This window comes from Lagenorhynchus albirostris, chromosome 9, assembly GCF_949774975.1.
Source record: "Lagenorhynchus albirostris chromosome 9, mLagAlb1.1, whole genome shotgun sequence".
NCBI lineage: Eukaryota > Metazoa > Chordata > Mammalia > Artiodactyla > Delphinidae > Lagenorhynchus > Lagenorhynchus albirostris.
In genome coordinates this window covers 94,582,918-94,610,066 of record NC_083103.1, presented here as the reverse complement: position 1 = coordinate 94,610,066, position 27,149 = coordinate 94,582,918, and the positions used below count along the sequence as shown (strand labels likewise).

Below are 27,149 nucleotides of genomic sequence, written 5' to 3'. Positions count from 1 at the left end.
TCGGGCTGCGCCAGGCAGGGCCAATCGATGCCCGACCTCGGCCCGAAGGACCACCCCCCCTTCCCCCAGGGCGGCGGCTCCGGGGCCACGTCCCGGGCCTCGCAGACAGCCTCCCGCGCGGGGGATACTTGAGCGCCCTTCCCTGCGGGGACGGCGGAGGATGCAGACACAGGCGGTGGCTGGGAGAGCCGGCAGGTTTATTGGTTGCGGGCGCCCCCCCTTCCCTCACGCCCGCCCGCCGGCGGCTCAGCGCCGGTCGCGGGGCCCGCGCAGCTGCCCCATCATGTCGGCCAGCATGCGGTTGCACAGCGCCGCATACGGGTTGAGCAGCACCAGCTGGCGCCGAGCGAACGGGCTGCCCAGCCGCGCCGCCCGCTCGAAGTCCCCGCGGGCGTCGTCGTCCCGGCCCTGCAGTCGCGCCACGAGCCCGCGCTGCACGAAGCTCTGGCGGGCGGCGCGACCCCGGCCGCCGCTCAGCGCCAGCGCGCGCTCCAGGTCCTCCAGGGCACCTGCGGGACCGACGGACGGGCGGGGGTCAGGGCCGCGGCCAGCAAGCGATCCGGCCCCGAGTGGAGGCTCTGGGGTTCGGCCGTTTACATCCCGCCTAGACTTGACCCTAGAGATCGGTATTGTTATTCCCTTTACGCAGGTGAAGACTGGAAGAGTTGGCAAGACTCGGCCTGGGCTGCACAGCAGTTAGTGGCAGAGCTGGGACTGAAGTCCAGGTCTCGCCTTGTCCGTGTTATTTTCCACCATCTGATACATCAAAACACGGACGGAGGGTCACTATGTTATGAATCTGGCCCTGTTGCCAGGCGCGCATACGTTATTAACCATCTACCATGTGCCAGGTGACTGACTCCGAATCCCAGAGTCCAAAAACATTAGAATTAACTGACAACCATGTCTTATACAATAAAGTCCTTTTTTTTTGCCGCACCGCGGGGCATGCGGAATCTTAATTCGCCGACCAGGGATTGAGCCTGTGACCCTGCAGTGAAAGCGCAGATTCTTAACCACTGGACCCCCAAGGAAGTCCCTCTCTAACTTTTGAGGACATTTCTCTCCTCTTTTCCATTGATGCCTTAAAACCGCTTCTCTCACCTGTGTTCTCTACTGACTGCCTCTTCTCATTCTTTATTTCCATGGTCTTCATTATTTTGTATCTAATTTTCTTTGAAAGAGGTCTTGGAGCCAGAGCTGGCCTGCAGCATTTTTGTTTTTATCATCCTCATAAATACTTGGCTTATTAGGCATCAGAGCTGTGAACTCAACCTCAGGCAGCCAGCTGGTATCCACTGGAGGGTACCGAGCTGCATTTCTTCTGGGCTCTGCTTCAATTCACTCAAGTTCTCTAGTCTATAGCGCCTGTCAGGGCAGGGCGCTGGGGGAGCGCCAGCAGCATCCTCAGCGAGGCTGATCTTCCCTGCTCTCTCTCTGTGTGTTCTGGTCCCCGGAACCCAGCAGAGGCTCTGCTCCCCATCCTGACTGGTCGGTTGAGAAGCTTTCTAATCACAGCATTCCTTGGTTTCCCTCAGAGGAGCTGGTCAGGAGGAATTGAAGGCCTTCTCCAGGCAGAATCTCCTCTGATGCTGTCTGGGGTTTTGGTCTGCAGGCTGTCCCAGCAGCCTTTATGGCCCTGCTCTGCCAAAGCCAAGTGGCAGACAAGCCTGGGAAAGGCCCTCAGAGTCCCCCAATATTCCCAGAATGGAGTGCAAACTCCTCAGCCTGGCATTCCTGGCCCCAGGAACACCTCTACCACCACGGGTCTCGATAGTCTAGTAGTTCCCAACTAGGCTTCTGTGGTTTACCCTTTAGTTGAAACCCGTTAGTGATTCCCGGTGTTTTCGAGACAAAGTCCGATCTCGGCCTAACGTTCGCAGTTGTTCACTCTCTGGCCCCTGTTTACCTCTCCAGGCTCTGGAGAGGCTCCATTCTTCCGGCACTCCCTTTTCCAGCCAGATTCCCTGTACCTGTCCACGACTTCAGGACCTCTACAGGCCGTGCCTTCTCCCACTCCCTGCCCTCCGTCCAGCTAACGCCTACTCATCCTTCAAAACTCACCCCTCGGGAACAGATCCCATACTGAGCCCTGTCAGCTTGTTATGCTGCTATTATGTTTATGTGTCTGTTCTACCCTCTAGGCTGTGAGCTTCTTGAGAAGCATTATCATGTGGGGATTAAGAGCACAGGCTCTGGAGCCCTGCCACCTGGACCAGATCCCAGCTCTGCCGCTTCTCAGCTGTGTGAGTAGGAAGCTACTTAACCTCCATGCTTCAGTTTCTTCATCTGTAAAATGGAGATAAGAATAGCACGTACCTTTTAGGGTTGTTGTGAGGATGATACGAATGACTACAACTCACATGTGAAGTGCTGAGTGCCTGGCACACAGTAATTGCTATAAGCACTATAATCCTCCGCACCTAGCCCACTGCTAGAATGGTAGACTCTCATTAAATTTTTATCAATAAGTAAATGGAATGCAGTCCCCCTGACTCTCACAATATCCCCAAGAAATTAGCCGAGCCCACGGTATGTCTCTTATGGGTAGAGGCATACGTTCCAGAGGGGCTTAGTGACTTCCCACGCCCCATGCCCAAGCCCCACAGACACACCGCCTCTGGTCTGTGCCCTCCCCGGCCCCTCTGCACAGGCTCCAGGGACTCTCCCCTCACCTGCCACGTCTCCCTGGAGTCGCCGGGCCTGGGCTCGGTTGCTGTAAGCCGAGGCCCTCTCAGGCAGCAGGTTGATGGCTTGGCCAAACTTCTCCAGGGCTGTGCTGAGGTCGCCAGCCTCTGCTGCCATCACCCCTTGCAGCTCCAGGGCCTTGGCCTGCTCCAGCTGTGCTCGAGGGAAAACTCCATCTGTGCCAGGGAGGGAGCCAGGAGGGGACAGGTGTGCAGTTGGAAGCAGGAAGCAAAAGCCACCTGGGGCTTTGGAAACCTGGGACACAAGCCAAGGCTGACTGGGCAGGGGTGTAGGTCACAGCAGGAGTCAGATGCAGTGCTTGGGGCAGGGGGAACTGAGGTCAGCAAGGCAGAGAGCTAGCACTGCTTAAAGTTCCAAAGGGACCTGGGAAAGGGGCCTTGGTTGGCTCCCCACTGCCAAGAGAATGAAACCCAAACTCCTTAGCCTGTAGCTAAATGATTTGCTCAAGGTCACACCGCCCATAAGCTGCACCGCTTGGATTTGAACCCAGGTCTTTCTGGCTCTTCAGCCTGTCTCTGTTTTGTTCTACTCCACTGCTTCCAGCAGGAAGGCCTCCATGACATACCCGGGTCATGAAAACCATTTCCAGTGTTTCTCTCAGCTTTTCAGCCTGAAGTTTCATTAAGGCTTAGGTTTCACTCCTTTAGAAACAAAGGGCATTAAAAACCCCTGACGCGGAAAGCAGGCCCCCTTAGGGGCTGGTGGAAAAGCCAGTGAGCGCACTCGCTCTGGAAGAATTAGCTCAGGGCTTGGCTTGTAAGGTGTGTGACACTGAATACTTGCTTAGGTTGGAGACGTTTAGCTGAGCCACCCCCTGCCCTGTTTCTCTCTTCCCTGCTGTGGAGGGTGACATACTCTGTAGTGACAAAGACGTGAGTGTTTCACATGGCCCCTCTCCCCATCAGCACAGTTAAGCTTGGACCATGGGGTGAACTGAGCGGGGAGGTAAGTTCAGAGGGGGGTGGTGGAGGAGAAACCTGGCTTTCTCCTCTGGGCACAGTGACCCTTGCCAAGCCCCCGTCAGTGCACTGAGGATCAGCAATCGTCATCCAAGGGTCGTGGAACAAGGGCCCTCGTAAGACCACCTACCTCTGCCACCCCAGCGAGGCAGCAGACCAGCCAATGTGGAGAGCTATACTCCAAGGTCGAATACTGACCTTCATCTCCTTCTTCCTTCTCTGCTTCCTCTCCCAGGTCCAACCCAACAATGTCTCCAAACGGAGTGTCGGGGTTGAAGATGGCCTGCAACACTGCCTGATCATTTGGAGTCCCCATGGTACTCAACTCCAAAATCCAAAAAGGTGACTCCCCGTGAGAGGGAGGAAAAAGGGGTGAGGGCCGAGCCTCCAGCCAGCTGATCCAGAGGGAGGAGGTCCGTTTGAGGACCAGCCCACATGAGGAGTGTTGACCACTCCTTGGCTGCAGTGTAGACTCGGCCCCCTTTAACCTGGGGATAGTGACCCTGGCTTGACAGAATATATTTACAAACATTTCTCAACTGCCTCCCTACCCCCACCCCAGTCCTAGGGAGAAACAGAGTAAATAAATTGCATTTCAGCTTTAAGGTGGAGTGGAGCAAAGAGAGGGTACTGCCCAGGCTCTCCCTGAAATGCTTTCATTTTATTATATTCATAGATTGGGAGGAACTCGTTAGAAGCCAACGCTTGACCACCCGTGGATGAAGAAGGGGGATATGTACAAAGTAAAGGAACTATTCCTTTGTCGTCTTGACCCCTTCCTCATATCCAGAGTTCATTAGGTCCTGAACATACATCACTGATGAATAAGGGGAGAAAATATGGTTAAGAGAGACAGTGTAGAGTGGGGCCTGAGTGTAGAGTGGGAAATGATTTCACGATTCCCCCTTAAAAGAAAGGACTGTGGAAGGGACTTTGTAATCAGGTCACGGGCCACGCCCCTCCCATTAGGCCACCTCAGCCAAAGCCAAAAGAAAGTTCAACCATGTGCAGCAATAAACTTGACATGTTTATTAATTAAACTATCACTTAAATAAAAAAAAGTGCATAGAAAATAAACATGTTTAAAAACTCCTTTTTTTTTTACAACTATGTACACTTTTTACTTTTACATTCAGTCTTTCGTAGACAGCTTTCAGCATTATTATTTTTTGAACTATTAAAGTATTTTCCTTCATCCCTGTCACAGGGAGTTAACACTGATGGACTTTAGACACATTTTTTTTCCTTTATTTTTCTCTTTTTCTCTAACCAGAAGCTTGGAAGAACACAAGGGAAAAAAAACCGAAAGATCTGTTATACATGATAAAGTTGTCAAGAAATGTCTTATTTCTAGAAAAGAAGCTTGTCATCTGTTGAGCTTTTGAAACAATTATTCAACTACCTGTATTTACTAAAGAGACTGTTAAAAGTTCAATAAAAGAAACACCACAAGTCTATTTTCTTGGTTGAAAGACAGAACTAGAGTACCTCGGAACAAGATACCAGGAAAGCACAGAACACAATTTTCCCCTAAATGCAGGTGGTAACCCCAACATTCATAACCAAAAATAGAGAAACAAGGAGTACAGGTACTGACTGGCAACATTCACAGGCAGAAAAAATCCAGGTGACACCATTTCTGCATTTCTCTCTGATCCCAGAAATGGACTGTTCCGCCATCCCCTTAGGATGGGTCCCCCTCCATTGGGGGGGGCGGGAATCAGAGGAGCGCCAGACTGACATTTTCCTGCCACTACTAGCAACTGTAACACAATCCTTATCTATAGTGTTAAGAGAATTAAAAGCCATGGACTGAACTAGGCTTTGTTACATGGTGCATTACTATATTAGTTCCTATATATATCATATTTATATTTATTTGAAAACCAAAACAAAAAAGTTGCAAGTTTTCAGAGTGTGAGACTTGACTGGTATTCATGATTCGGCACAAAACCATCTGCTAGATAACCTTGTATTGCTTTAAAATGAAGGAAATGAAACATAAAATTACACCCAGCCCTTTGCAATGACCCGCTTTTCCTTTAAAAAAAAAAACCCAAAAAAACCACAACTTGATTTCTATTTTAAAAAATCCCAAATCAAACTTAACATCTGACAAGGTTTTGACCTTTAGTATTTTCAGATATTTGATTGAACGACAGTCCTTTAGAAAGATACATTCATTAAAAGGTTTTTTTTTGTTTTTTTGTTGTTGTTTTTTTTTTTTTTTTTTTTTTTTCTTAAATCAAGGGAGCTGCATGGTGCTCACGGCATTGGCCGGGGGTTTGACAGAGGCAAGCGGGGTGGTGGAGTGGATCCCGGCAAAGGAGTCTGGTTGAAAACGTATATGTAGCTGCCAGGGCTTCCCCCTTGATTCTTGTCATTGGTCTAAAAACAGGAGGGGCCGGGCTGGAGGTGGCGGACGGTAATGGAGGGAGCCAAGGGACCAAGTTCCGGCCAAAGGGTCAGCGCCATGCAGCTATTCTGGTTACACAGTTGTCACTGGCCACCAGGAAATGCAGCCACGACAGGTTCTAGCAGCGAAGCTGTGAGCTGGCTCTGTCACTGAGAACTGACCAGGTTTGCAGCTGTTACTCCCTTCGGGATGCCCCTTAGGGGATTCTTGGGAATGACCCACCACAGTTCCTCAGTCTGCACTTTTGTGCGGAGATTCCCTTGGTCACTTTCAAAAGAAACTCGGAGGTGTTTTGGAGATAGCTATGCCATTTTTTTTTTTTTTTTTTTTTGCCTTCTTTCCCTCTTGTAGGGAAACCTTAGCTTATTCCCCAAGTTGCTGGCAGGTACGCTGAATTTTGGCAATGGACTCAAGGCTGAGCTCTAAGAGGAATTCCTCATTTCCGCGGTTGACAGGGAGTGGAAAGGCAAGGCAAACCATCTGCAGCTGGCAGGAGAAGGAGAGCTGGGGGTTCCTCCCCTGGCCTCAGGGTTTGGGACTGGTAGAAAGAGCTGAGGAGGGGCTCACAGTACAGCACGGCCTAGCAGGGCAGTAACTAGGTCTATTTAGCTGAGTTTCCCCCACCCCCGACTGGCCTTTGGGTCTTTCTCAAGGTGAATTCATGACCCATCAGTGCATTAATCATTTCAGTAACAAATGCAGCTTAAGGTATTTTTCTTTAAAAAAAATAGGAATAAAAGGATTTACAAAAAAACCTCACACAGTGCAATAATAAAGGAAACCAGACACTAGTGGAACCCCTTGGGCCACTGTATCTTGTCACGGGCAAAAGGAGGAAGGGAGGTGAGGTCTGGGTAGAGCGCTTTCCCCAGCCCCCTGCTGACACTTCTCCACGATGACAGGGAGTCTCTGCCTTCCTGGCCACAGTGCTGGGCTCCTTGCATGACAGTGAAAACAGTGACAATGTTCCAGCAGAGCCACCAAAGTTCTTAATTAAGGTCACGGAAGAACAGGGAGCCTAGGATGGAAGGCACAGCAGAGCCACGAGTCCCGGGGCAGAGAGCGCTGGGCTGAGTCGTATTGCTTCGCTAGACTTCCTTCCGTAGAAATGGGCTTCTCGAGGCGAGAAAAGGTGCCTCGCCCTCCACTGGACTACGCTGCTCTGAAACCTTGTAGCTGACAGAGGCAGAGGAGAATCTGCTTTATCGTGAGTGGTCAGACTGTGCTTCAGTTTCAACGGGCTGCCCCAAAAGAGGGCACAGGGGGATCCGGGGGGGTCTTTGCAGGCATGAGGACTTGGTGGGCAGAGGGAGAGGGGACGAGGTGACCTATGAGGCAGATGGTGATGGAAAATGTCAGGTTGCCATTCAGCTTGGTTGCTAACTCTGAAGGAGGAAAGACGAGGGAAGTGTAGGTTCCCACCTCTCAGCACTGAGCTGTGCCAGAAAGGAGAGAGACAGGGCAGGAAAGAAGAGAAGAAACTGCTGTGTCGAGATCCTACCGCAGCCTTTTCAGGAGCTTCGATTTGGGAAGGAGGGGAGTGGCCCGATGGAGTTGGGGGGACCTTCCCTTGCCATTTATTGTCAAAGAGCAAACCCAGGAAACGTTTATGTCAACAGGGCACAAACAAGCTACACATTAAACAACAAAAAGTACACCTTCCAGGGGGAAGTTGGGCAGGAAAAACCAGACTTTGTGTGTTCAGCTGAATATTTTCTCTAACTTCATCCTATGAAAATAAAAAATTATTAAAAACCGATCTTCTTTTAAATTAGGATAATACCGCGGTTTAAAAAATAGCCTTGTCATAAGTGCTTCTCCCTATGAAGTGCTTCTCATAGAAAAATATACAAAATATATTTACATTTATAAAACCTTAAATAGTAAACTGTAAACAGAACAGAGTAAAATCCAATGACTTAATTTAACAGGTTCAGGACACTGTCTTGGGGAAAGGAAGAGAAGAAACATTTGATGCTGTTTTGACCACATCCTAGGGAGTAATCAGGGCAGTAGTGTCATTTAATTTACTTTATCCATAGATTTTGTGCAGGTGGCAGAGTTCCCTCGATACAAGGTGGTCTAGTCCCCAAGTTTTGGGCCTTGAAATCTGATTAGTGTTCTGCCTTCAACTGGACACTGACCATTGAAAAATTAAGTCTTCCTATGTCTTAACAAGGGGAAAATAAAGTTATCACGTCCTAGGAATGGGGCCCAGGGGTTACCCTGGTTGTGATACTCTGGTTGTTGCATGATTCAACTCCTATTTAAATAATCTTCCTCTTCTAAAAAATCATGCTACATATATTTCTTTAAAACTCTCAGTGGAGTTTTATGAAAACGTCTCCAAATTCTGTCTGGTTATGGCCAATGGCTCCTGTCCACTTCCCCACTGGGAGTGCTTACAGGCTCAGGGAACGTTTTGTAGGCACATCCTATGCCCAACAGGGAGTGTCCTCGAGCAGGGAGTCACTCTCCCCTACCACCCAGAGAGCATGGGAAAGCAGTGGGATGCAGAACGGGGGACGAGAAAAGTGGAGTGAAGAGAAGGAATGAGAGGGAAGCCGCTCCTATTGTCTAGGAAGGTGAGTGTCTGAGATAAGGCTCATGGGGGTGACACTCCCACAGCCCACAGGCTCAACGTCTGGTATGAACCGGCACAACCCCAAGACAGCCTTTGACACCAAAGGTGCTAAGAAATCCTGTCTCCCAACCAGAAGGGAACTCTCAAGTGGGAGCATCGTAGGGAAAACCACCAGACCGTCTTTGTTCAACACACGGCTACAGGCTGGGCCCGGCTGGCAACCAACCCCGCCCGCACTGGGGCTGTGCCTGACCCCTTGCTTACAGTGCTCTGGAAAGGCCAAGGCAAGGATGGCAACTTCTCTGTGAGGAGGTGCTCAGGCCCGATCTCCCAACATAACTAACCCTCTATAGGCTCCTTCCAGGCAAGTCTGCTAGGGACCCGTTTCCCGCTTTTTAACGGCACACAATCAGAGGGGCCCCAGCAGAAAGCCGATCGCGGATCTTTTCTTCGAGACCTCATCTCTCTCCAGGACTATGATCACATGTATAATGTGAATATGGGACCTAAGGGAGCCCAGCCATCACGGAGGCCCCTCAACTGTGCCCACTCAATCCTGGAACTCCTGGCTGCTGGCAAAGGCCTTCGGCACTGTTTTGGAGGCCCTGGGTCCTAGTGCTCCAACAGTGGGGAGAAGAGCAGCTTTAGTTTAGGAACTTCCGGCATTTCTTGGCACCACAGTTGCAGGGTAGCTTGTTGCTGGCATCCTCAATGGGGAACTTATAGTCGTAAGTGAGTTCCTCCCCTCGGTAGATTTTGCGCATGGCAAAGATGACAATGTGCTTCTGCCCATCGATATTAATAACCCGAGAGTAGCAGTTAGGCTCACATGAGTGATTGATGAAGCGGGCAGCGTTTCCATGCATGGTGGCATCTACCACCTCGGAGTCATCGATCCGGAACATGTAGCAGCCAATGCCCTACAGGAAGGAGAGCGGAGAAGAACCTGTTATTTATTACAGCGCAGGCTTGACAACATTTCCCAACCTTTTTCTGATGTGACCTTAGCCACTGATGAACAGGTTCTTCTGGTAAAATTTCTGGATTTCTCCCATCTTTCAGGATGCTTCCATGACAAATTCCTAGATTACAGGCACTAGACTAGAGGTTTCTTAATGTCTCCACAGGCAAGAGAACTGTGTGCTTGTGATCCTGGGATCCATTCAGACAAACCTTCAAAGAGTATCTTTGTGTGCTAATCCCGAGAGTGGACTGGGCCCACTACAAATTCAGAGATGTTAAAATGTAAAAAAAAAAAAAAAAAAAAAAAAAGTCTAATTAGAATATACTAATTCTTCTGCAATCTAGGGATCATCTTTATAGTTGATGGCCCCTTTCTATAACGAAAGAACTGGGGAATCAAAGTGTGGAACTCACCTTGCTGTCATAGTACTTCTCTCGCTTGTCAGTCTGTATGGAACGGATGACATTGCCAGCGTACTCAATCACCATCTCACCTGCATCGATGTTTCTCTTACAAAAAAGACCCCGGCCATGGATGGGAGACCTAGGACATAAAGACGGAAAAGACATCAGCTGCAGATTTTGCAAATAAGGTTAAATGTGTGAATACATGAATAAATGAATAAAATCTCCTGCTCTATTAGTTCCCCAGGAGAGACAGAGACTTGGAAAGAATCTGGACCCACCTGATTTGAGTATATTAATCACTCTAACAAACAGCCCAGGATTAAAGATTTCTCCGTTCCAAAGCCCACCAGAAGCAGCAATACTTTAAAGCTTACTGTGTTACATTCCTCGTTCAACACAAGGAGCTGCAGGGTCCCAGGACATCAGGTTAAATTAGAAATATCGATAAAAACCTCACTTACTGAATGAGGGAGGTCACTCCAGCATTTGATCCACTTTGATTTTGGAAAACTTCATTAGTTTTCTATAATTCTTTCTACAATTTTAGCCATACCTGTAGACACCAACTGCCTCCTTAGAAGTCTTTTTTAAGTGCCGGAAACGCATGGGCATTGGCAGATCCATACTAGTTGCCCTCCTAAAGAGAGACGGTTCGTTATTAATGAATTCTCTTCAGGAAATCATCAGTTTTGAGTCTTGGATCAAAGGTTCCTAGAACGTATGACTACACTATTCTGTGTGTTCAATCCCAAGCATAACAAATGCCTTATAAAATTAGGCCTAAAATATAGTACGTTATATATGAAGTCTGTGGTGGTACATGCAAAGCTGACAGAGTACACTACAGTTAAAGAAAATAAAATATACATCTTACAGTTATTTGAATTTCTCCTCTAAAACACATTCCTCTCTCTTTGCCAGCCAGCTACTGTTACTTCAACACAAACTCTATTTCAGTCTTCTTAAATGTTATCTGGGAAATTGTGATCTAAGCAAAACTGCAACAGAGGGAAGCAAAGAGTATTTCTTTTTTTATTTTATTTTTAAATTTTTTATTGAAGTATAGTTGATTTACAATGTTGTGTTAGTTTCTGGTGTATAGCAAAGTGATTCAGTTATACGTATATTCTTTGCGGAGCACAGCCTCCGGACGCACAGGCCCGGTGGCCATGGCTCACGGGCCCAGCCGCTCCGCGGCATGTGGGCTCTTCCCGGACCGCGGCACGAACCCGTGTCCCCAGCATCGGCAGGCCGACTCTCAACCACTGCGCCACCAGGGATAGCCCTATACGTATATTGTTTTTCACATTCTTTTCCTTCATGGTTTATTACAGGATATCGAACATGGTTCCCTGTGCTATACAGTAGCACCTTGTTGTTTACCTATTTTATATACAGTAGTTTGTACCTGCTAATCCCAAACTCCTAATTTATCCCTATCACCTTTCCCCTTTGGTAACCAAAGTTTGTTTTCTGTGTCTGTGAGTCTGTTTTGTAAACAAGTTCATTTGTATCATATTTTTGATTCCACATATAAGTGATATGATATGGTATTTGTCTTTCTCTGACTCACTTCACTTAGTAGGATAATCTCTAGGTCCTTCCATGTTGCCGCAAATGGCATTTCACTCGTAGAGAGCGTTTCTTAGGACCGCTCTCCACTCCAGACTTACCGAGCTGACTTCAGCTGCACCTCCTCCTCTTCCTCATCATTGGGGTTGTATTCAGGAGGCTGCCGGTGCTTAGAAGCCAGGAAGTTAAACATGTCAAATGCTGACTTCCTGGAGCCAAAAGATGAAAATATACTTAGAGAAATACTTTAATAGAACCAGTGAAGGACAGTGTTAACACTGGAAATCTCAAAGGTTAAGTGGGAAAATAATTATATCGTTAGATCATAAAATCAAGACCTCAAACTGCTTATGGAAAGGAAGAGAACTTGCCTCAGGTGGACTTCAGCCCTGGCCGAGCCATGAGGGTTCAGTGGAGGCTCATTGGCCTCCTCTGGTTTGTGGAAACGGAATTTGTAATTCCTACAGTGCTTGGCACCAGACAGTTGCTCAATCAGGAACACAACTGCATCGTGGAGAATCCCCAGCATCCTCAAACCGTTCACACCTGCAGGATCAAAGGCACCAGGGTAGTGAGGAGCCCAGCCAATAGGAAGCCACATACAACCACAGAAATGCCTAAGCTAGGGAATCACTCTGCCAGAGGCTGCTCAAGGGTGAATTATACTAAAGACAAGCTAGAAATTAACATTAGATAGCCATTAAAATGATGCGGATACAGATCCATCAATATGGAAAACACTCATGATAGATTAAGTGAATAAAGCATGCCACCAATCTATGGACTATTTTCTATGTTCTCTATGTACACAGAAATGCTATATGTGTTATTTCATTTCATGGCATAATGACCACACCAGGCAGGAAGCGCCAGCTTCATCTCAAGGTAAGTAAACCTAGGCTCACACCCAAGGTCACATAGCTACTGTGACAGGATTTGAACCTTGGTCTGTATAACTCTAACTATGATCCCATTTTTGTTTACAGGTAATGGAGTACTAAGCTCACATGCACACAGGCACCTCACTAAAATTTACAAGGAATGTTAGTGAACCCCTAACACAGAACTCTCTTCCGTGCTGTTACAGTGAGCTTATGGAGAAATACACTCAATAGCCACTTTGTTTTACTCACTTAGTCTTATTCCATTAATGAGCATTTCTTATTTCTTTTTACTTAAAAAAAGACATTTATGTAAGTCTGCTGGCATAGATGGTGAAAGGCTTTCTAAAATGATTGGCTTCAGGACTTCCCTGGTGGTGCAGTGGTTAAGACTCTGTGTTCCCAATGCAGGGGACCCAGGTTCAATCCCTGGTCAGGAAACTAGATTCAACATGCATGCCACAACTGAAAGTTTGCATGCCACAACTAAGGAGCCCGCCTGCTGCAACTAAGGAGCCCACGTGCTGTGACTAAGACCCGGCGCAACCAAATAAATAAATAAATATTTAAAAAAAAATAATAAAAAAATAAAATGATTGGCTTCTTTCCTTAAAGGATGGGACATAGTAGTAATTGCCATACCTCTTTTTAACACTAGCAAATAGCAAGTTAAATAAATAGTGTATCACTTACAATGATTGTTTTTGGTATTAATAGATAACCAAAATAATAATGGCATCTATTGTGGACAAGATACTATTTCATAGGCATAACTGTGTTAGGATCACACATGCAGTTCCAACAGACACACCGTTTGTGTTATAAAGCATATGTATAGAGATGTAACCCCAGTGTAATCTGGAGCCATATGCTATGGCTGGAAGGATATCCGTGTTTAAATGTTAACAATTACTTCTAGGAGGTGGGACCCCGTCCACCAATTTGTTATTGTGGTGATTAGCTTCTCCAAATTTTAGAATTCTACATCTTGTATAATTTTTTAAAAGAGGGGAAAGTTATCAGGTGCCTAATTTCCACTTCACTTACAAGAATCTCTAAGGGATATAATTTGGTTTTAGTGGCAAGCAGAAAGTTAAGTCTCCAGATAAGCAACATTCTTATGATCACAATCGTTGTTCCGATTAGAACTCAACCTATAAAAGTATAAAACACAAGTCGACAATATAAGAGCTTGAAGTCATATAAGACAACGGCAAACATTTTTTTTTTTTCTATACAACACTGATTTTCCCTAAGAATTCCTTCCTAGGAGTTTCAGATTGCTGTGGATTCCTAGGTAGAAAAAGCCATTAAAAAACATACTTAAGTGTATTTTCACAAAATTCATTTTAATGTTTAGGCTGAGCGTTCAACTCTAGTGTTCAACCTTCACTGGAGGGCTTACAATGAGATTGGACACTGTGTCAATAATGGGAAAAGAAAGATGAGTTACACACGGCCCCTGTTCTCAAGGAGCCCTTGGCAGAGTGAGGCAGATATGAACACAGACCTTGCAATGTGAAAGCAACCAGATAAAGGTGTAGTATAAAGTACTACAACAGGGAACAATCTATTCTCGTGTGGGCCATTCACTTGTTCATCCAACAAGTATTTACTGAGCACCTACTATATCTCCCGCATTCTTTCCATCTCTCCACTGTGCTGGACAGAATCTTGGGAAAACAAAGGTGAACAAGACAGGAAGGTACCCGAGACAGAAAGGTCTCAGATTTTTTTTTTTAAATAAATTTATGTATTTATTTTTGGCTGAGTTGGGTCTTTGTTGCTGTGCGCGGGCTTTCTCTAGTTGCAGTGAGCGGGGGCTACTCTTCGTTGCGGTGCACGGGTTTCTCATTGCGGTGGCTTCTCTTGTTGCGGAGCATGGGCTCTAGGCACATGGGCTTCAGTACCTGTGGCTCGTGGGCGCTAGTGCACAGGCTAAGTAGTTGTGGCACGTGGGCTCAGGAGTTGTGGCTCGCGGGCTCTAGAGCGCAGGCTCAGCAGTTGTGGTGCATGGGTTTAGTTGTTCTGCAGCATGTGGGATCTTCCCGGACCAGGGCTCAACCCATGTCCCCTGCATTGGCAGGCGGATTCTTAACCACTGCGCCACCAGGGAAGCCCAGGTCTCAGCTTTAATGTCACAGAACCCTTGGACCCTTACCTAATACCATACACAAAAATTAACTCAAAATGAGTCAAGGACCTAAACGTAAGACCTAAAACTATAAAACTCTTAGAAGAAAACATAGGACAAAATCTTCATGACACTGAATTTAGCAATGATTTCTCGGATATGACATCAAAGGCACAGGTAACAAAAGAAAAAACAAATTGGACTTCATGATGATTAAAAAATTTTGTGCATCGATACTATTTAAAAAAGCTAGTATTCAGTGATTTCTCTGAATTCTATCTCAAATCCCTTCAGTCAGGATAATGATCTTAATTTGGCATATTAGGGTACTTAAATAAATCACGTCAGGTTCATTACTTTATTTTTTAATTTTTGGCTGCACCGCACGGCTTGTGGGATCTTAGTTCCCCGATGAGGGACTGAACCTGGGCCCTCGGCAGTAAGAACAGAGTCCTAACCACTGGACCGCCAGGGAATTCCCAGGTTCATTATTTTAATTAAACCTCACAACAAATTTTGAAGGTTGCATTAATATTCCCACTTAAGGACATTAAGCCTTGAAGAAGTAAATTAGCTTGCACCTGAAATAATACTGATAGCGAAAGGGCAGAAATGGGACTTGAACTCAGTTTCTGTCTCCAGAGTTCATGGTTTCTAACCACCATTCCATGTGGCAGCAAAAGACATGGATAAATGAAAGCAATCTTTGTGCCGTTGGCAAAAAGGGCTGAGCTGCTCAAATTGAGACTGAGAACACTGAGCTTGGGATGCTGGTTTCCTCCAGGAGCAGAATCTTACACATAGTATCAGTAATCATTTCAGAGTGACTCCTGGGAGAGGCCATGTACAAATTTAATTATAGTTCACCCAATGACTGCCACCGTTGGACAGAGCAGGACCTATGAACCATATTTTCCTGCCCCCAAAATATCTCCCTCACCAATCTAAAAAAAACAAAAAGCAAAAAAGACACTATCCAGAGTAAAAATGGAGGCAGCCCACAGAATAGCAGCAAATATTTGCAAATCATGTGTCTGATAAGGGATTAATATCCAGAATACATAGAACTTATAAAACTCAACAACAAAAAAACAACCTACCTGATGAAAATATAAACAAAGGACTTTGAATAAACATTTCTCTAAAGAAGATATATAAATGGCCAATAAGCACATGAAAAGACGCTCGACATCTCAAGTCATTAGGGATATGTATAGAAAACAATAAGTACTGGTGAGGATACGGAGAAATCGGAATTCTTGTGTACCATTCGTAGGAACGTAAAATGGTACAGCCACTGTAGAAAACAGTATGGTGGTTTCTCAAAAAATTAAAAATAGCATCACCATATGATCCAGCAATTCCACTTCTGGGTATATACCCAAAAGAATTGAAAGCAAAGTCTTAAAGAGATCTCTGTACACCCATGTTCACAGCAGAATTATTCAAAAAAAAAACAACAAGAATTTGGAAGCAAGCCAAGTGCCCACAGATGGATCAACTGATAAAGTAAATGTGATACATACATACAATGGAATATTATTCAGCCTGAAAAAGGAAGTAAGTTCTGCAACATGCTACAGCAAGGATGCACCTTGAGGACATTATGCTGAGTGTACTAAGCCAGTCACAAGACGACAAACACTGTATGATTCCACTTATATGAGGTACTTAAAATAGTTACAAATCACACAGACAGAAAGAATAATGGTGGTTACCAGAAGCTGGGGGAAGAGGAGAATGGGGAGTCATCGTTTAATGGATACAGAGTTTCAGTTTTACAAGATGAAAAATTATGGGGATGGATGGTGGTGATGGCTGCACAACAAGGTGGATGTATTTAACACCTCTGAACTGTATACTTAAAAATAATTAAGATGAGATATGGGGATGTATGTATATGTATAGCTGATTCACTTTGTTATACAGCAGAAACTAACACACCATTGTAAAGCAATTATACTCCAATAAAGATGTTAAAAAAAATAAAAGAATAATTAAGACAGTAACTTTTATGTTATGTGTATTTTACCACAATAAAAAATATTCATCTGTAAAAGAAAAAAACGAATGAAGTACTGAGACAACGTTACAGTAGAGAGAAATCTTGAAAGCATCATGTTAAATGAAACAAGCCAGTCACAAAAGGCCACGTATTATATGATTCATTTCTGTAGGAAATGTACAGAACAGGTACATCCAGAGAGACAGAGAATAGACTAGTGGCTGCCAGGGGCTAGGGCTGAGGAATGACTGCTAGTGGGTATGGGGCTTCTTTTAGGGATGATGAAAATGTTCTGCAATTACACAGTAGTGATGGTTTACACAACTCTGTGAGTACACTAACAGCCATTGATTTGTATGCTTTAAATGGGTAAACTGTGTAGTGTAAGGTTTATATCTCAGTAAAGCTGTGAAAAATGATTTTTTTTTTTAAAAAAAGGTTGATTTTTTTTTTTTTTTTTTTGGTGAAATCAACCCTGTAGCTTAGACCCACAAGTTACCAGAGGATACTGAGACAGGAGTAAAATGACCGCTGCAGCATTACCTGCAAATGAAAGCTGCTTTAGGCGGGCGTTTGACCGAGCCTCCTGGACTTTGTCTGTCAATGACTTCCAGGCATCTGTGAGGAAATAAGATAATTCAGTCAAACATCTCTTAATACCAATGATGTGAAAAGATCCCCTGCTAGAACAGCTTTTTGTTGTTTTCTTAGTTTAAATCAGTTCAGTGAATAAGAAAGAAGCTGGGAAGGTGCCCCACCCAACAGTGCTCCTTTCTGTTACAAAGGATACAGAAGTGGTGAGGAGGTTCCCACCTTCTGAAAATGACCCCTGCATCCTCAAAGCACTCACTTCCCCTGAGGGTAGTCCAGGTCCCAAACCTGAATGTGTGGTATTAACTCTACTCCCTCTACTGCTAACCAAAATAATACCAGCACTAACGGTTAACCAGGACTGTGGGAAGGAGATCACAACCTCTCAGTTCCTTACAATTAAGGGGTGTAACTAGAAAACCTTTACAATCCCTTCCAGCTCTAACCTAAGAGTCTACGATCTCTTCCTATCTGTTGGATTTTTCCCACACTCCACACTCAAATACATCTTACGCAGAATGTGTACACTCAAACTAGTTATTTTTTTGTTCTCCTCACATGTTTTTTTTTTTCAGTCACCCAAGCCGGAATCTTCAGAGGCATCTTTGAGTCCTCTCTCTCAACCCTCTATATCCAAGCAATCATGAATGTGTCTGTTCTTCTCTCCTTTCCTTTCTTCTTCTACTGGAAGTGGGCTTTATTACCTGACATCTCTATTGCAATAATACTCTCACTAGTGGCCTCTTGCCTCCTAGTGTCTCCATTTCAATCTATCTCATATGCAGCTGCTCACATAAATGGTACTACTGCAGCCCTAGCTGAGCAGAGCCTGTGCTGTTGGGCTGACCTAATTTAATCCACTCACCTTCGATACTTTCCGCACAGATCTGAAAGCCATCGTCACTTGAAATTTCAAAAACAAGTCCTTTTTTGGGCTTTTTCTCAGCAATACTTTCCTTCCGCTTCTGTTCTTGCTGGAGCCAAAGCATCAGTGGAGAGCTGAAATTACTTTCTTCTTCTTCCGCTGTCTTAGGTTCTGTGAGGGAGAAAACAGACAGGGGCCACAGTGGATGCCACAGCAAACACTTACTGAGGACTTTATGCGCGTTTTGTCTCCAGGCCTAACAGCATCACACAGCTGGTTTTATTTACTCCCGTTTACAGGTAACAAACCTGAGGTGCAAAGAGGTGGAGCAGCTTGCCTGAGGTTAGAGCTAGGAAGTGACCAAAACTAGAATTTTTTTTTTTTTTAATGTGAAGTTATGCTGTCTCTCTGGTAGTTTCTGGTATGACAATCTGACAGTTTTTCAATAAGTAATTGCCCTCAACAGAGTCAAAGCTAAAAAATAACGATGGTTAACATGTATGAAACGCTACCTATGAGGCACTCTTCTAGGAACTTCCTGTATTAACTCAGATAAACCTCACAACAATCCAATGAGGTAGGTGAGAAATGATCTAAATTTTAAAGGTGAGAAAACGGAGGCAGAGAGAGGTTGAGCAGCCCATGTTCATAGAGCTAGTAAGTGGTAAAGCTGGGATTTCAACCCAGCTGACTGCAGAGTCTGTACTCTCAGCCACCACCCCACACACTGCCTTCTTACAGAGACGTATCAATCCTCTGCAGGAATCAGCAAATCAGCAGAATGTGACTGCATCCCAAATCGTATGGCTAAGCATTTTCTCTGCCTGGTTTTCTTCTGGGAATCCCCTCAACGGAAAAGGACAGAGTCTTATATCCAGAGTTCTCTAGTCTTGAAGCGACTAGTTGTTTACTGATGAAATGCATCAGGACAGAAGTGCTATGGAGATGTATCTGGAGCCATAACCTACATCTGGCTATATTATATAATAAAAATGGTTCTTGGTCTTCACTAGTGACAACTAAAGGATGAAGACAGCTTATTGTGAGCTATTTCAGTCACACTGCTGTTACAGCAAACAGAGCAGAAGAGTATTTATAGGTTTTAGTTTCGTGTCCTTTGGCCAATCACTTACCATCTTTAGCGCTTTGACTTTTTTTTTTTTTTTTTTTAAATCTAGAAAATCAGTAGGTAGAGAAGGTGACTTTTACAGTACTTCTGGCTTGGAAATTCTGATTCTAACCCGTTACCCACCCACATACCTGAATTTTCTTGTTCATCTGCTGGATTCTGTGTTGTCTGAATCTCAGGAAGAACAGCCACTTGCCTACATGAAAAGAAAACCAAATGTGAGATGTAACACCAGCTAGTTCTTCAATTCAAAGATAAAAACTGTCCACAATCTACCATACAGCTGTATCAGTTATACAAAACAACCACTAGACATGAACCACAGCATGCTTTGTGAACAACCTGTTGAATGAACACACCACCACACTACTGTAAGATACATAACATCAACTATCTTTTGTGAGATTCTCTCCCAAACATTTGACATGAATTTTCTGCTTTTGGAGTTGTAGACTGTGTCCTTAAAATTCTTCTCATACCCTTAACTGTTAGAAAAAAATAAAAGGACGCTTGTTAGAAGCAGTTCCGGAGTTCCTTAAGTGAATTAGCTGGTTTAATTAAAAACAAAAGCTGGGCTTCCCTGGTGGCGCAGTGGTTGAGAATCCGCCTGCTGATGCAGGGGAGGCGGGTTCGTGCCCTGGTCCGGGAAGATCCCACATGCCGCGGAGCGGCTGGGCCCGTGAGCCATGGCCGCTGAGCCTGCGCGTCCGGAGCCTGTGCTCCCGCAACGGGAGAGGCCACAGCAGTGAGAGGCTCGCGTACCGCCAAAAAAAAAAAAAAAGCAGCCTGCATGATGAACCAGTAAATCATACCTATTTTCACCTTTTATAATTAAATAAATCCTGCAAACAATTCAGATGCAGATCAAGAGGGAACTAGTTAAATAAATTACTGTAGGTCTACACAACAGAACTGGAGGCAGCCATTAAAAAATGAAGTGGCACAGAGATATGTGCACGATACAATAGCTGAAAAAAAACAAGTATAGAACAGTATGTACGGCATTATTTATTTTATGTAAAAGGTATATACGGGGGCTTCCCTGGTGGCGCAGTGGTTGGGAGTCTGCCTGCCGATGCAGGGGACGCGGGTTCATGCCCCGGTCCGGGAGGACCCCACATGCCGCGGAGCGGCTGGGCCTTTGAGCCACGGCCGCTGAGCCTGCACTCCCCAACGTGAGAGGCCACAACAGTGAGAGGCCCGCGTACCGCAAAAAAAAAAAAAAAAGGTACATACAGATTCAAATGTACACCATGCATATCTGTAGGCATAGAAATGTTGGTATGAATGAAAACAAATTACAAGCAACAATTACCTCTAGGCAATAAATTGGGAACAGGGTAGGCAGGAAGAACATGGAACCGTTACCCATTATTTAAATAATTCTGTGGTTTGTTTTGTTTTTTTCTTTACAAGCATGTATTAATTCCATTAAAAAAACTTTGGCCAAAAAAAAAAAAAAACACAAATCAGGAAGGACTATTTTCTAAATGAGGTGGACAGAACTGAGTGCTTCACCTCAGGGAACTAAGTCTTACACTTACCCTGCAGGCTGCCCACACTCTTTCTGTGGCGACTGCTCCACGTTAGCTATATCCTGCTGCTCAGCCTCTGCTCCTGGAGCCCTGGAACAGAATCATTTGTATTTTTTCAAGAAAAACAACAGTAAATATGTACCCAACAAGGAGGTCAGTCTAAAGAAGAATCTAACAGGATCTGATAAAATTTATGAGCTGAGAAAAGTAACCCGTGGTGATACGGGTTAGACAGTGGTTACCTTGGGGGGTACTGACTAAGAGAGGGCACCAGGAGCCTTCTGGAAGACTAGAAATCTTTTTTTTTTTTTTTTTCCGGTACGCGGGCCTCTCACTGTTGTGGCCTCTCCCATTGCAGAGCACAGGCTCCGGACGCGCAGGTTCAGCAGCCATGGCTCACGGGCCCAGCCGCTCCGCGGCACGTGGGATCTTCCCGGACCGGGGCACGAACCCGTGTCCCCTGCGTCGGCAGGCGGGCTCGCAACCACTGCGCCACCAGGGAAGCCCTAGAAATCTTTTATGTTATGATCTGAATGGCAGCTACATGGATGCATACCTAGATAAAAATTCACTTTGTGTACTTTACGTATATTTTAATGAAAATGTTTCAGAAAGGGACACCATGAGATCTACAACAGGTGGTTTTGCCCTCCAGACAGGAATAATCATCCCTTAGTATCCTAACTAAGCCTCAGCGAAAAAGAAACAGGCGCTAACAGCAGCACTGTTCTAAGTCAGAGCAAAGAGCAATGAAAGACATAGTCCTGGGCTTCCCTGGTGGCGCAGTGGTTGAGAGTCCGCCTGCTGATGCAGGGGACGCGGGTTCGTGCCCCGGTCCGGGAGGATCCCACATGCCGCGCAGCGGCTGGGCCCGTGAGCCATGGTTGCCGAGCCTGCGCTTCCGGAGCCTGTGCTCTGCAAGAGGAGAGGCCACGAGAGTGAGAGGCCCGCATACCAAAAAAAAAAGATGTGGTTCTATCCAAGGGACCAACTGCCAACGGATGGAACTAAATTTTACTCCATAAATCAGCACTGTGAGGGGGGGAAAAAAAAATCAAATCAAAGCCCAGAAAACCCAAGTAATGTAACGTGGGCCGAGGTGTGTCCCTCCCAGAAGACCACTTCAACAGCCTCTACTCCAGAGCATGAAACCCCTCAGACCCAGCAGAGCCAAGGTCTGCATCTCTCACCCTGTGACTGAGGTCAGGGGTGTCGTGCTGGCTTCTTGGTCTGGAATGTGTGCTTCAGAAGAACTGGTCCGCAAGTGGGAGACTTTGTGCTTCTTGCCACTCCCTTTGTCCAAGGGCAGCTGAATCCGTTTGATTTTTGGTTTGGGTTTCATGGGCCCCGGCACTGAGGGACTTGCTGACTGCTGTCCAGAGGACGGAGAGCCCCCAGGAGAGGTGGAGCTGGCTTGCATAGCTGAGGATAAAGCCTTATTCTGCTCCAGCCCCATGCTATTAGGAGCATCTACCGTCTGGGTAAAGTTGGAGCCCTGGGTCCCTGGAGCAGAATCAAGATCCCGCTGGGAAGAGAGAATCCCAGTTTTGCTGGCGAGGAGCTGGTTCACATGCTGGAGCTGATAGTGTTCTTCTGCTTCCCCTGAAGGTGAAGCAGCCGTTATGCCCGCAGTCTGAGTCGAGGGGAGCACACAGATGCTAGATGCTGCCGTCATTGCAGCAGTAGTGGGAGTCTGTGACGTCCCCAGTTGTGGAAACATTCCTGAACTTGGCGGTAAAGCCACAGGCTGGTCTTGAATCCCCAGGCTCTGCTGGCTGGCTTTGATTAAAAGATTGCTTATGGAGCCAATATCCGGGCTACCAAGCAACCTTGGGTTGGTTAACGCGACATGCCCTGGAACAGACGCGCTACTTGTAGGGGCGGTTGTAGTTTGCATGGATACAACGTTCAAGACGGAGGAACCGGAGGCCAAGCCAGACACAGGCCCTGACGTGAGGTGGCCGGTATCCTGGCTCATGGTGGCTGCACCCGCCGCCGGGGCAGCAGTTCCTCCCACACTCTGCGGTAACAGGGGCGCCTGTTCAAAATACATGATGCCGGACTTAGACCTTTTTATGATGTTGGGGACAGTTCGGTGAGATGAAGTATTAAGTGACCCCAAGTCTAACAGATTGGGATGATTTGGAAGCTGGGAGGGTGTGAAGTTAATCAATGTCATGTTGGAAACCACGTCGGAAGGGGCGATGTTTGAAGGGGTACTAGAGGGAGCGAGTTTTTTATTCTTTCGGGTCTGCAGGCGAGATATGGGTCTCTTCTTGAGTCCAGAGGATGGAGTGGCTACTGTGGTACTGAGATCTGTCCTCTGGCTGGCTTCTGAGACCAAAAGCTGGGGATCTGGAGGAGGCTGGACCCCGATAAGTAGGCCTGAAGGAGGACTGCTGATGTTTGGTGGGAAGCTACTCTGAGTAGCTGCAGGGAAGGAATGTAAGTGCTGGTGATGAGGCATGGGGAGCAATCCTTTGCTAGCAGGAGGGAATAAAGACTGGGAAGTCGGCAGGCTTGGACTGAGTCCTGTGGTTAGGGTGAGACCACTTCCCATGGGCCCCAATACTGACGTGTTTGTCTCCATCACACTGGGTGCAGAACTAACAGAAGAGGTCAGCTGGATTTTTTGGGTCACTCCATTCGGAAGAGTCTGGAGAACATAAAGTGGCTGCATGTTCTGGTTAACGACAATGAGTTTCTCGGTGGCTGGTTTCAGGTGGGGCGGAGTGGTCTGGACAGCGGCATTAGAAATCTGAGACGGGCCAGGGCTATCGGTAGAGTTGGGCACGTATTTCTGGTTCTGGATAGGAACGGTAGGGGAAACAGGTACCTGAAGGCCAGGGGTGCTACTATTTCTAGTTAAATCCTGATTGTTGCCATGACCTTGCTCCACCGAACCACAAGGAGGGCTGGAGATGTGGTCTGCATCCATGTGACCTTGGATAAAGTGGTCAGGAGTCATGTGGCCTTCAGGGCTGGGATCTACTCCTGGACTCAGCAGGGAGGAGTCACCTTCAGAGGAGGCCACAGATTTTTCTGGGATGGCTCCTCTCTTCTCTCCTGAGTCTGAGATTACAGCTAGCCTACTGGGGTTCTGGCTCGGGACAGTGGGACTCCGGGTGGTCAGGACAGAGAGGTCTGACGGCAGCTCTAGCGGCAACTCGAACTGCTCCTCTGCTGAGATGGAGGAAGAGACACTGCTGTCCACGGCTTCCGTCGTCGGCAACTGCTGAGAAAACACTTCGAAAAGACCCATGTCTTTTTCACGATTACTATCAAGACCCAAACCTTCACCAAGATTCAGGAGTTCCGACGAAGAGGACTCTGGGCTCTCACCCAAAGCCTGCATGGATGGAGTATTCTTCAGTACAAAGTCCATAATGTCTGAGGGCAGGATGTTCCCACAGTCGTCACTGTTGTTGTTGTCTGAATCCGATTTCAGGAGCTCAGTATTATAGGTGTCCAGTAAGTTTTTGTCTGAGGGGGTGCTTGTGTGGACCCTGCGGCTTGACTCCAATGAGCTGAGCTGAGCTTCCAAGGAATCCTGTCCCTGTGTTTTCACTCTGCTCACAGCGTGGCAGTTATCCATCTTTGGCTCATTTTTGTGGCCCACAGAGCTCTTAATGACGTGCTCTTTCTCACCAGTGTCTTCAGGCCGATCCATCTTCAAGTTCTCTGTTCCGTTTTCTTTACTATTTCTTTTTGGGATCTGGCTGCCTTTCCTCGTTGTGGCTGTGACGCTAGTATCACTCTCTGTCCCATCGTCAACACCATCCAACTGTGAGATTTTGGGGAGATCACATTGCTCCTCCTCCCGAAATAAATTATGGGGTGTCAGCCGTTCCTCTCCACCTGAAGAAATCACTGTCCTAGTGAAATTGTAATAGTATAAATCGTCTTCGTCGGAAGTGCTCAAGTCATCAGCCCCGTCCACCTGTCCTTCAGCAGATCTCTTGCCTCGCTTCTTCCCAGTTGAGCTGCTGTAAAACGGAATGTCTTCTTCGCCATAGGACCTTACTCCATAGAGAGGGGTGAGCCCAAAGAACATGTTAGAACGTGCCCGGGCACTGCGACGGGGATATCTCCTCTTGAAAGAGCCATCCTCCTGAGGTTTGGGGCCATCTGGAAGCATTAGGTTTCTGTCCTGTACTGGAAGATTCTGATAGTTATTACTTTGAGAATCCTGGGATGAGGTATTATTCGGGCTTGCTTGGGCGACTGGACCATCTCCTGGACCTTCAGAAGTGGAAATTGGTTCTGTTGGAGATGCTGACTCTATCTGCAAAGGGGAAAGAGGACTACTTTCTTTTAGGGTATTCTTGGACTGACTCTCACCCTCCATTTTCAGAGGTGTCAGTGTTACTTTGACTGTGCGTTTCCGGGGTGTCTGTAATTCCTTGGCAGACCCTTCTACTTGCATGGATGGAGCTTTGGGGACTCCTGGAATAGAATGGACTTTGTCCCCAATCTTATCAGAGGAAACATTATTACATGGTCGTTGCCCCATGAACTCAGGAGGCAAAACTTCATCAACAAACTCTGGCTTTAGGTTTCCTTCCTCACCAGTTGCCACCTGACCAGGTTCCAAAAAAGATTTACTGGAATGCTTTTCTTTGAACATTTCTTTACAAGATTTTTTCCCTTTCTGTCTCCTGTCTCTGGAGCTGGATCCCACATGTTCGTTGATGATGGACGATCTGTTGCTCACTCCAGATAGCTTCAAGGTTTTGACTTCAGTATCTTCATCGGGAGGGGAGTTTGCTGACTGGTTGGAATCTGTCTGTTGGTCTCGATCATTCCTCTGCCCTCTCAGATGGAGTGGCGGGAATGGGAGGGCCTCTTTAGAAGAAAATGGCACTGAAGACAGTTCAGCAAAAGTGCCCGTTTTACTAACATTTAATTCTCCAGCTGTTGCATTATGAACCTGTGGGGCCAGTTTCGGAAGGCCAGGGTAAGCCACATTATGTGCCGATCCCTCTGAGTTCTTGGAACTCGGCATTTTGGTCTTCTCTCCCTTCGAAGAGGAGCTCTTGGATGTTGAGTCTGAAGCACTGGAATGCTTCATTTCTGAAGATGAAGAGCCATCGAAGTGACTGGTTTTAGTGCCCATAGTAACTACCGTCCTTTGCAGATGTGAAGAGGTGGGAGTGTTCTGCCCTAAATTAGTGTTAGAATTCAGTGGCCCTAAGACATGATCAACCGCTTTGGCACTTGACTCGAGATCTGCAGCGGTCCCTATGGTGGCGACTGAGGAAACACTGTTCCTGGAGTAAGCGCTCCCAGTTCTCATTGGAGACATTATCCGGAGTTTAGACCGCTGGGGTGACAGGGAAGAAGTACTGTGACGCCTGGAGCCAATGCTTCGAAGTCCAGAGGAGAGTAAAGGGTCACCCACTGTGACTATCTCATGAGTGGTTGGGGTAGGGCTTCCTAAACGAGAGAGAAAGTAATAAAGTCCATTACAGATCGGACACATGCGCTATACCACTGGTTTCAATGACTTGGCTAGATATGTTTACAGCTAACGGAAAATCAACGTTTTCCATTGGCAGAAGTCACCACGATAAAGGTGCCTGACAGTATTACAAACTAATCTTTGAGCTGACCTCCTTGGGTCGGGTAGGTCAGTGAAGTCTTTTACCTGCAGAAGGCAGTGGCCGACAGCCAGGGGATCTCTGTGTTGGAGAATAGCTGGGTGTTCGAATCCTAGGGACCTTTGAGATGACGTGATAGAAACAGGAACCAGAGGTTTGTGAATGAGGAGGTCGATCTGGTGATGGAGGACTTACAATTTCAGCTGTGTTTTGACTTTCTTTAGGTGAAATTTCTGTGGCAGGAAATAAAAACTCTTACTAAAAAAGTTTAATTAAGATATCAAACAAATGAACCAAGAAAAAGCCAGCTGTCAGGTAAGTACCAAAACAGAAGCAAATGTGACCTCCCAAAGCAATGCCTTTTTCCCACCCGTCAATCACAATATTCCCCCAAATCGAATTCAAGTCCCATCTTGATTAAAGACTAACCTGCAAAAGATGTTGGACTGTGAGCAATGGTCCTGTTTTCATCATGTTCAACAGTGCTGTTGATATCTGGCTCTACAACCGGAGGACGGCATTCCACTATCTTGCACGTGTACACGCAGCGTTTGCGAGCATCCGTGGTGCTCCAGTACACCCGAGAACACCTGCACGCAGATGGTAACGATCACCGTGAGTGCGAGGACAGAAGCAGAGACTGACATTTGTCAAAACCTCTTCTCAGCCTAGGTTCCCTGGCCTCCTTGATTTATAAAATTTAGCTTTATTTCATGGATTCTTATTAGAGGGTCTCCTGGTTAGGGTCTTCCAAGTTTTTTGAAGTCCTTGGTTTTTCCTGGCCTCTCAGAAAACAGC

General features: G+C 46.4%; 2 protein-coding genes and 1 long non-coding RNA gene across 4 annotated transcripts in view; 1 reads left to right on the top strand and 2 right to left on the bottom strand.

The window, feature by feature from the left end:
• Window positions 1–60: 60 nt before the first annotated feature.
• On the top strand, window positions 61–5,125 carry LOC132526355 (uncharacterized). The gene is made up of 4 exons (XR_009542536.1): window positions 61–195; window positions 2,145–2,246; window positions 3,904–4,010; window positions 4,942–5,125. It is a non-coding gene; the product is annotated as an uncharacterized LOC132526355 (long non-coding RNA).
• On the bottom strand, window positions 247–4,033 carry TTC36 (tetratricopeptide repeat domain 36). The gene is made up of 3 exons (XM_060160500.1): window positions 3,867–4,033; window positions 2,676–2,864; window positions 247–509 (listed from the first exon to the last, which is right to left on the bottom strand). The coding sequence occupies exons 1-3, from the start codon at window positions 3,982–3,984 to the stop codon at window positions 247–249; spliced, it is 570 nt and encodes a 189-aa protein (XP_060016483.1). The 5' UTR covers window positions 3,985–4,033.
• Window positions 5,126–5,596: 471 nt separating the features above from the next.
• Window positions 5,597–27,149, bottom strand: part of KMT2A (lysine methyltransferase 2A) — a 75,251-nt gene continuing 53,698 nt past the window's right edge. For both annotated transcript variants that reach the window (XM_060160484.1, XM_060160485.1), the window contains 12 exons: window positions 26,781–26,941; window positions 26,399–26,584; window positions 21,942–26,187; window positions 20,761–20,841; window positions 19,348–19,412; window positions 18,088–18,258; window positions 17,175–17,249; window positions 11,979–12,157; window positions 11,713–11,816; window positions 10,593–10,676; window positions 10,046–10,175; window positions 5,597–9,588 (listed from right to left, as the gene is read on the bottom strand). In XM_060160484.1, coding sequence (XP_060016467.1) covers window positions 9,313–9,588; window positions 10,046–10,175; window positions 10,593–10,676; window positions 11,713–11,816; window positions 11,979–12,157; window positions 17,175–17,249; window positions 18,088–18,258; window positions 19,348–19,412; window positions 20,761–20,841; window positions 21,942–26,187; window positions 26,399–26,584; window positions 26,781–26,941 — 5,758 coding nt within the window. In that variant the 3' untranslated portion in view covers window positions 5,597–9,312. The remainder of the gene's footprint in view (window positions 9,589–10,045; window positions 10,176–10,592; window positions 10,677–11,712; window positions 11,817–11,978; window positions 12,158–17,174; window positions 17,250–18,087; window positions 18,259–19,347; window positions 19,413–20,760; window positions 20,842–21,941; window positions 26,188–26,398; window positions 26,585–26,780; window positions 26,942–27,149) is intronic.

What these genes read in the sequence shown, in the direction of transcription:
- TTC36 (XM_060160500.1), bottom strand. Translation starts at nt 3,984, where the DNA reads ATGGGGACTCCAAATGATCAGGCAGTGTTGCAGGCCATCTTCAACCCC. An exon ending in GAAGGAAGAAGGAGATGAAG is followed by an intron (nt 2,865 to 3,866) that starts GTCAGTATTCGA and finishes TCCCTGGCACAG; the next exon opens with ATGGAGTTTTCCCTCGAGCA. An exon ending in ACTCCAGGGAGACGTGGCAG is followed by an intron (nt 510 to 2,675) that starts GTGAGGGGAGAG and finishes TCGGTCCCGCAG; the next exon opens with GTGCCCTGGAGGACCTGGAG.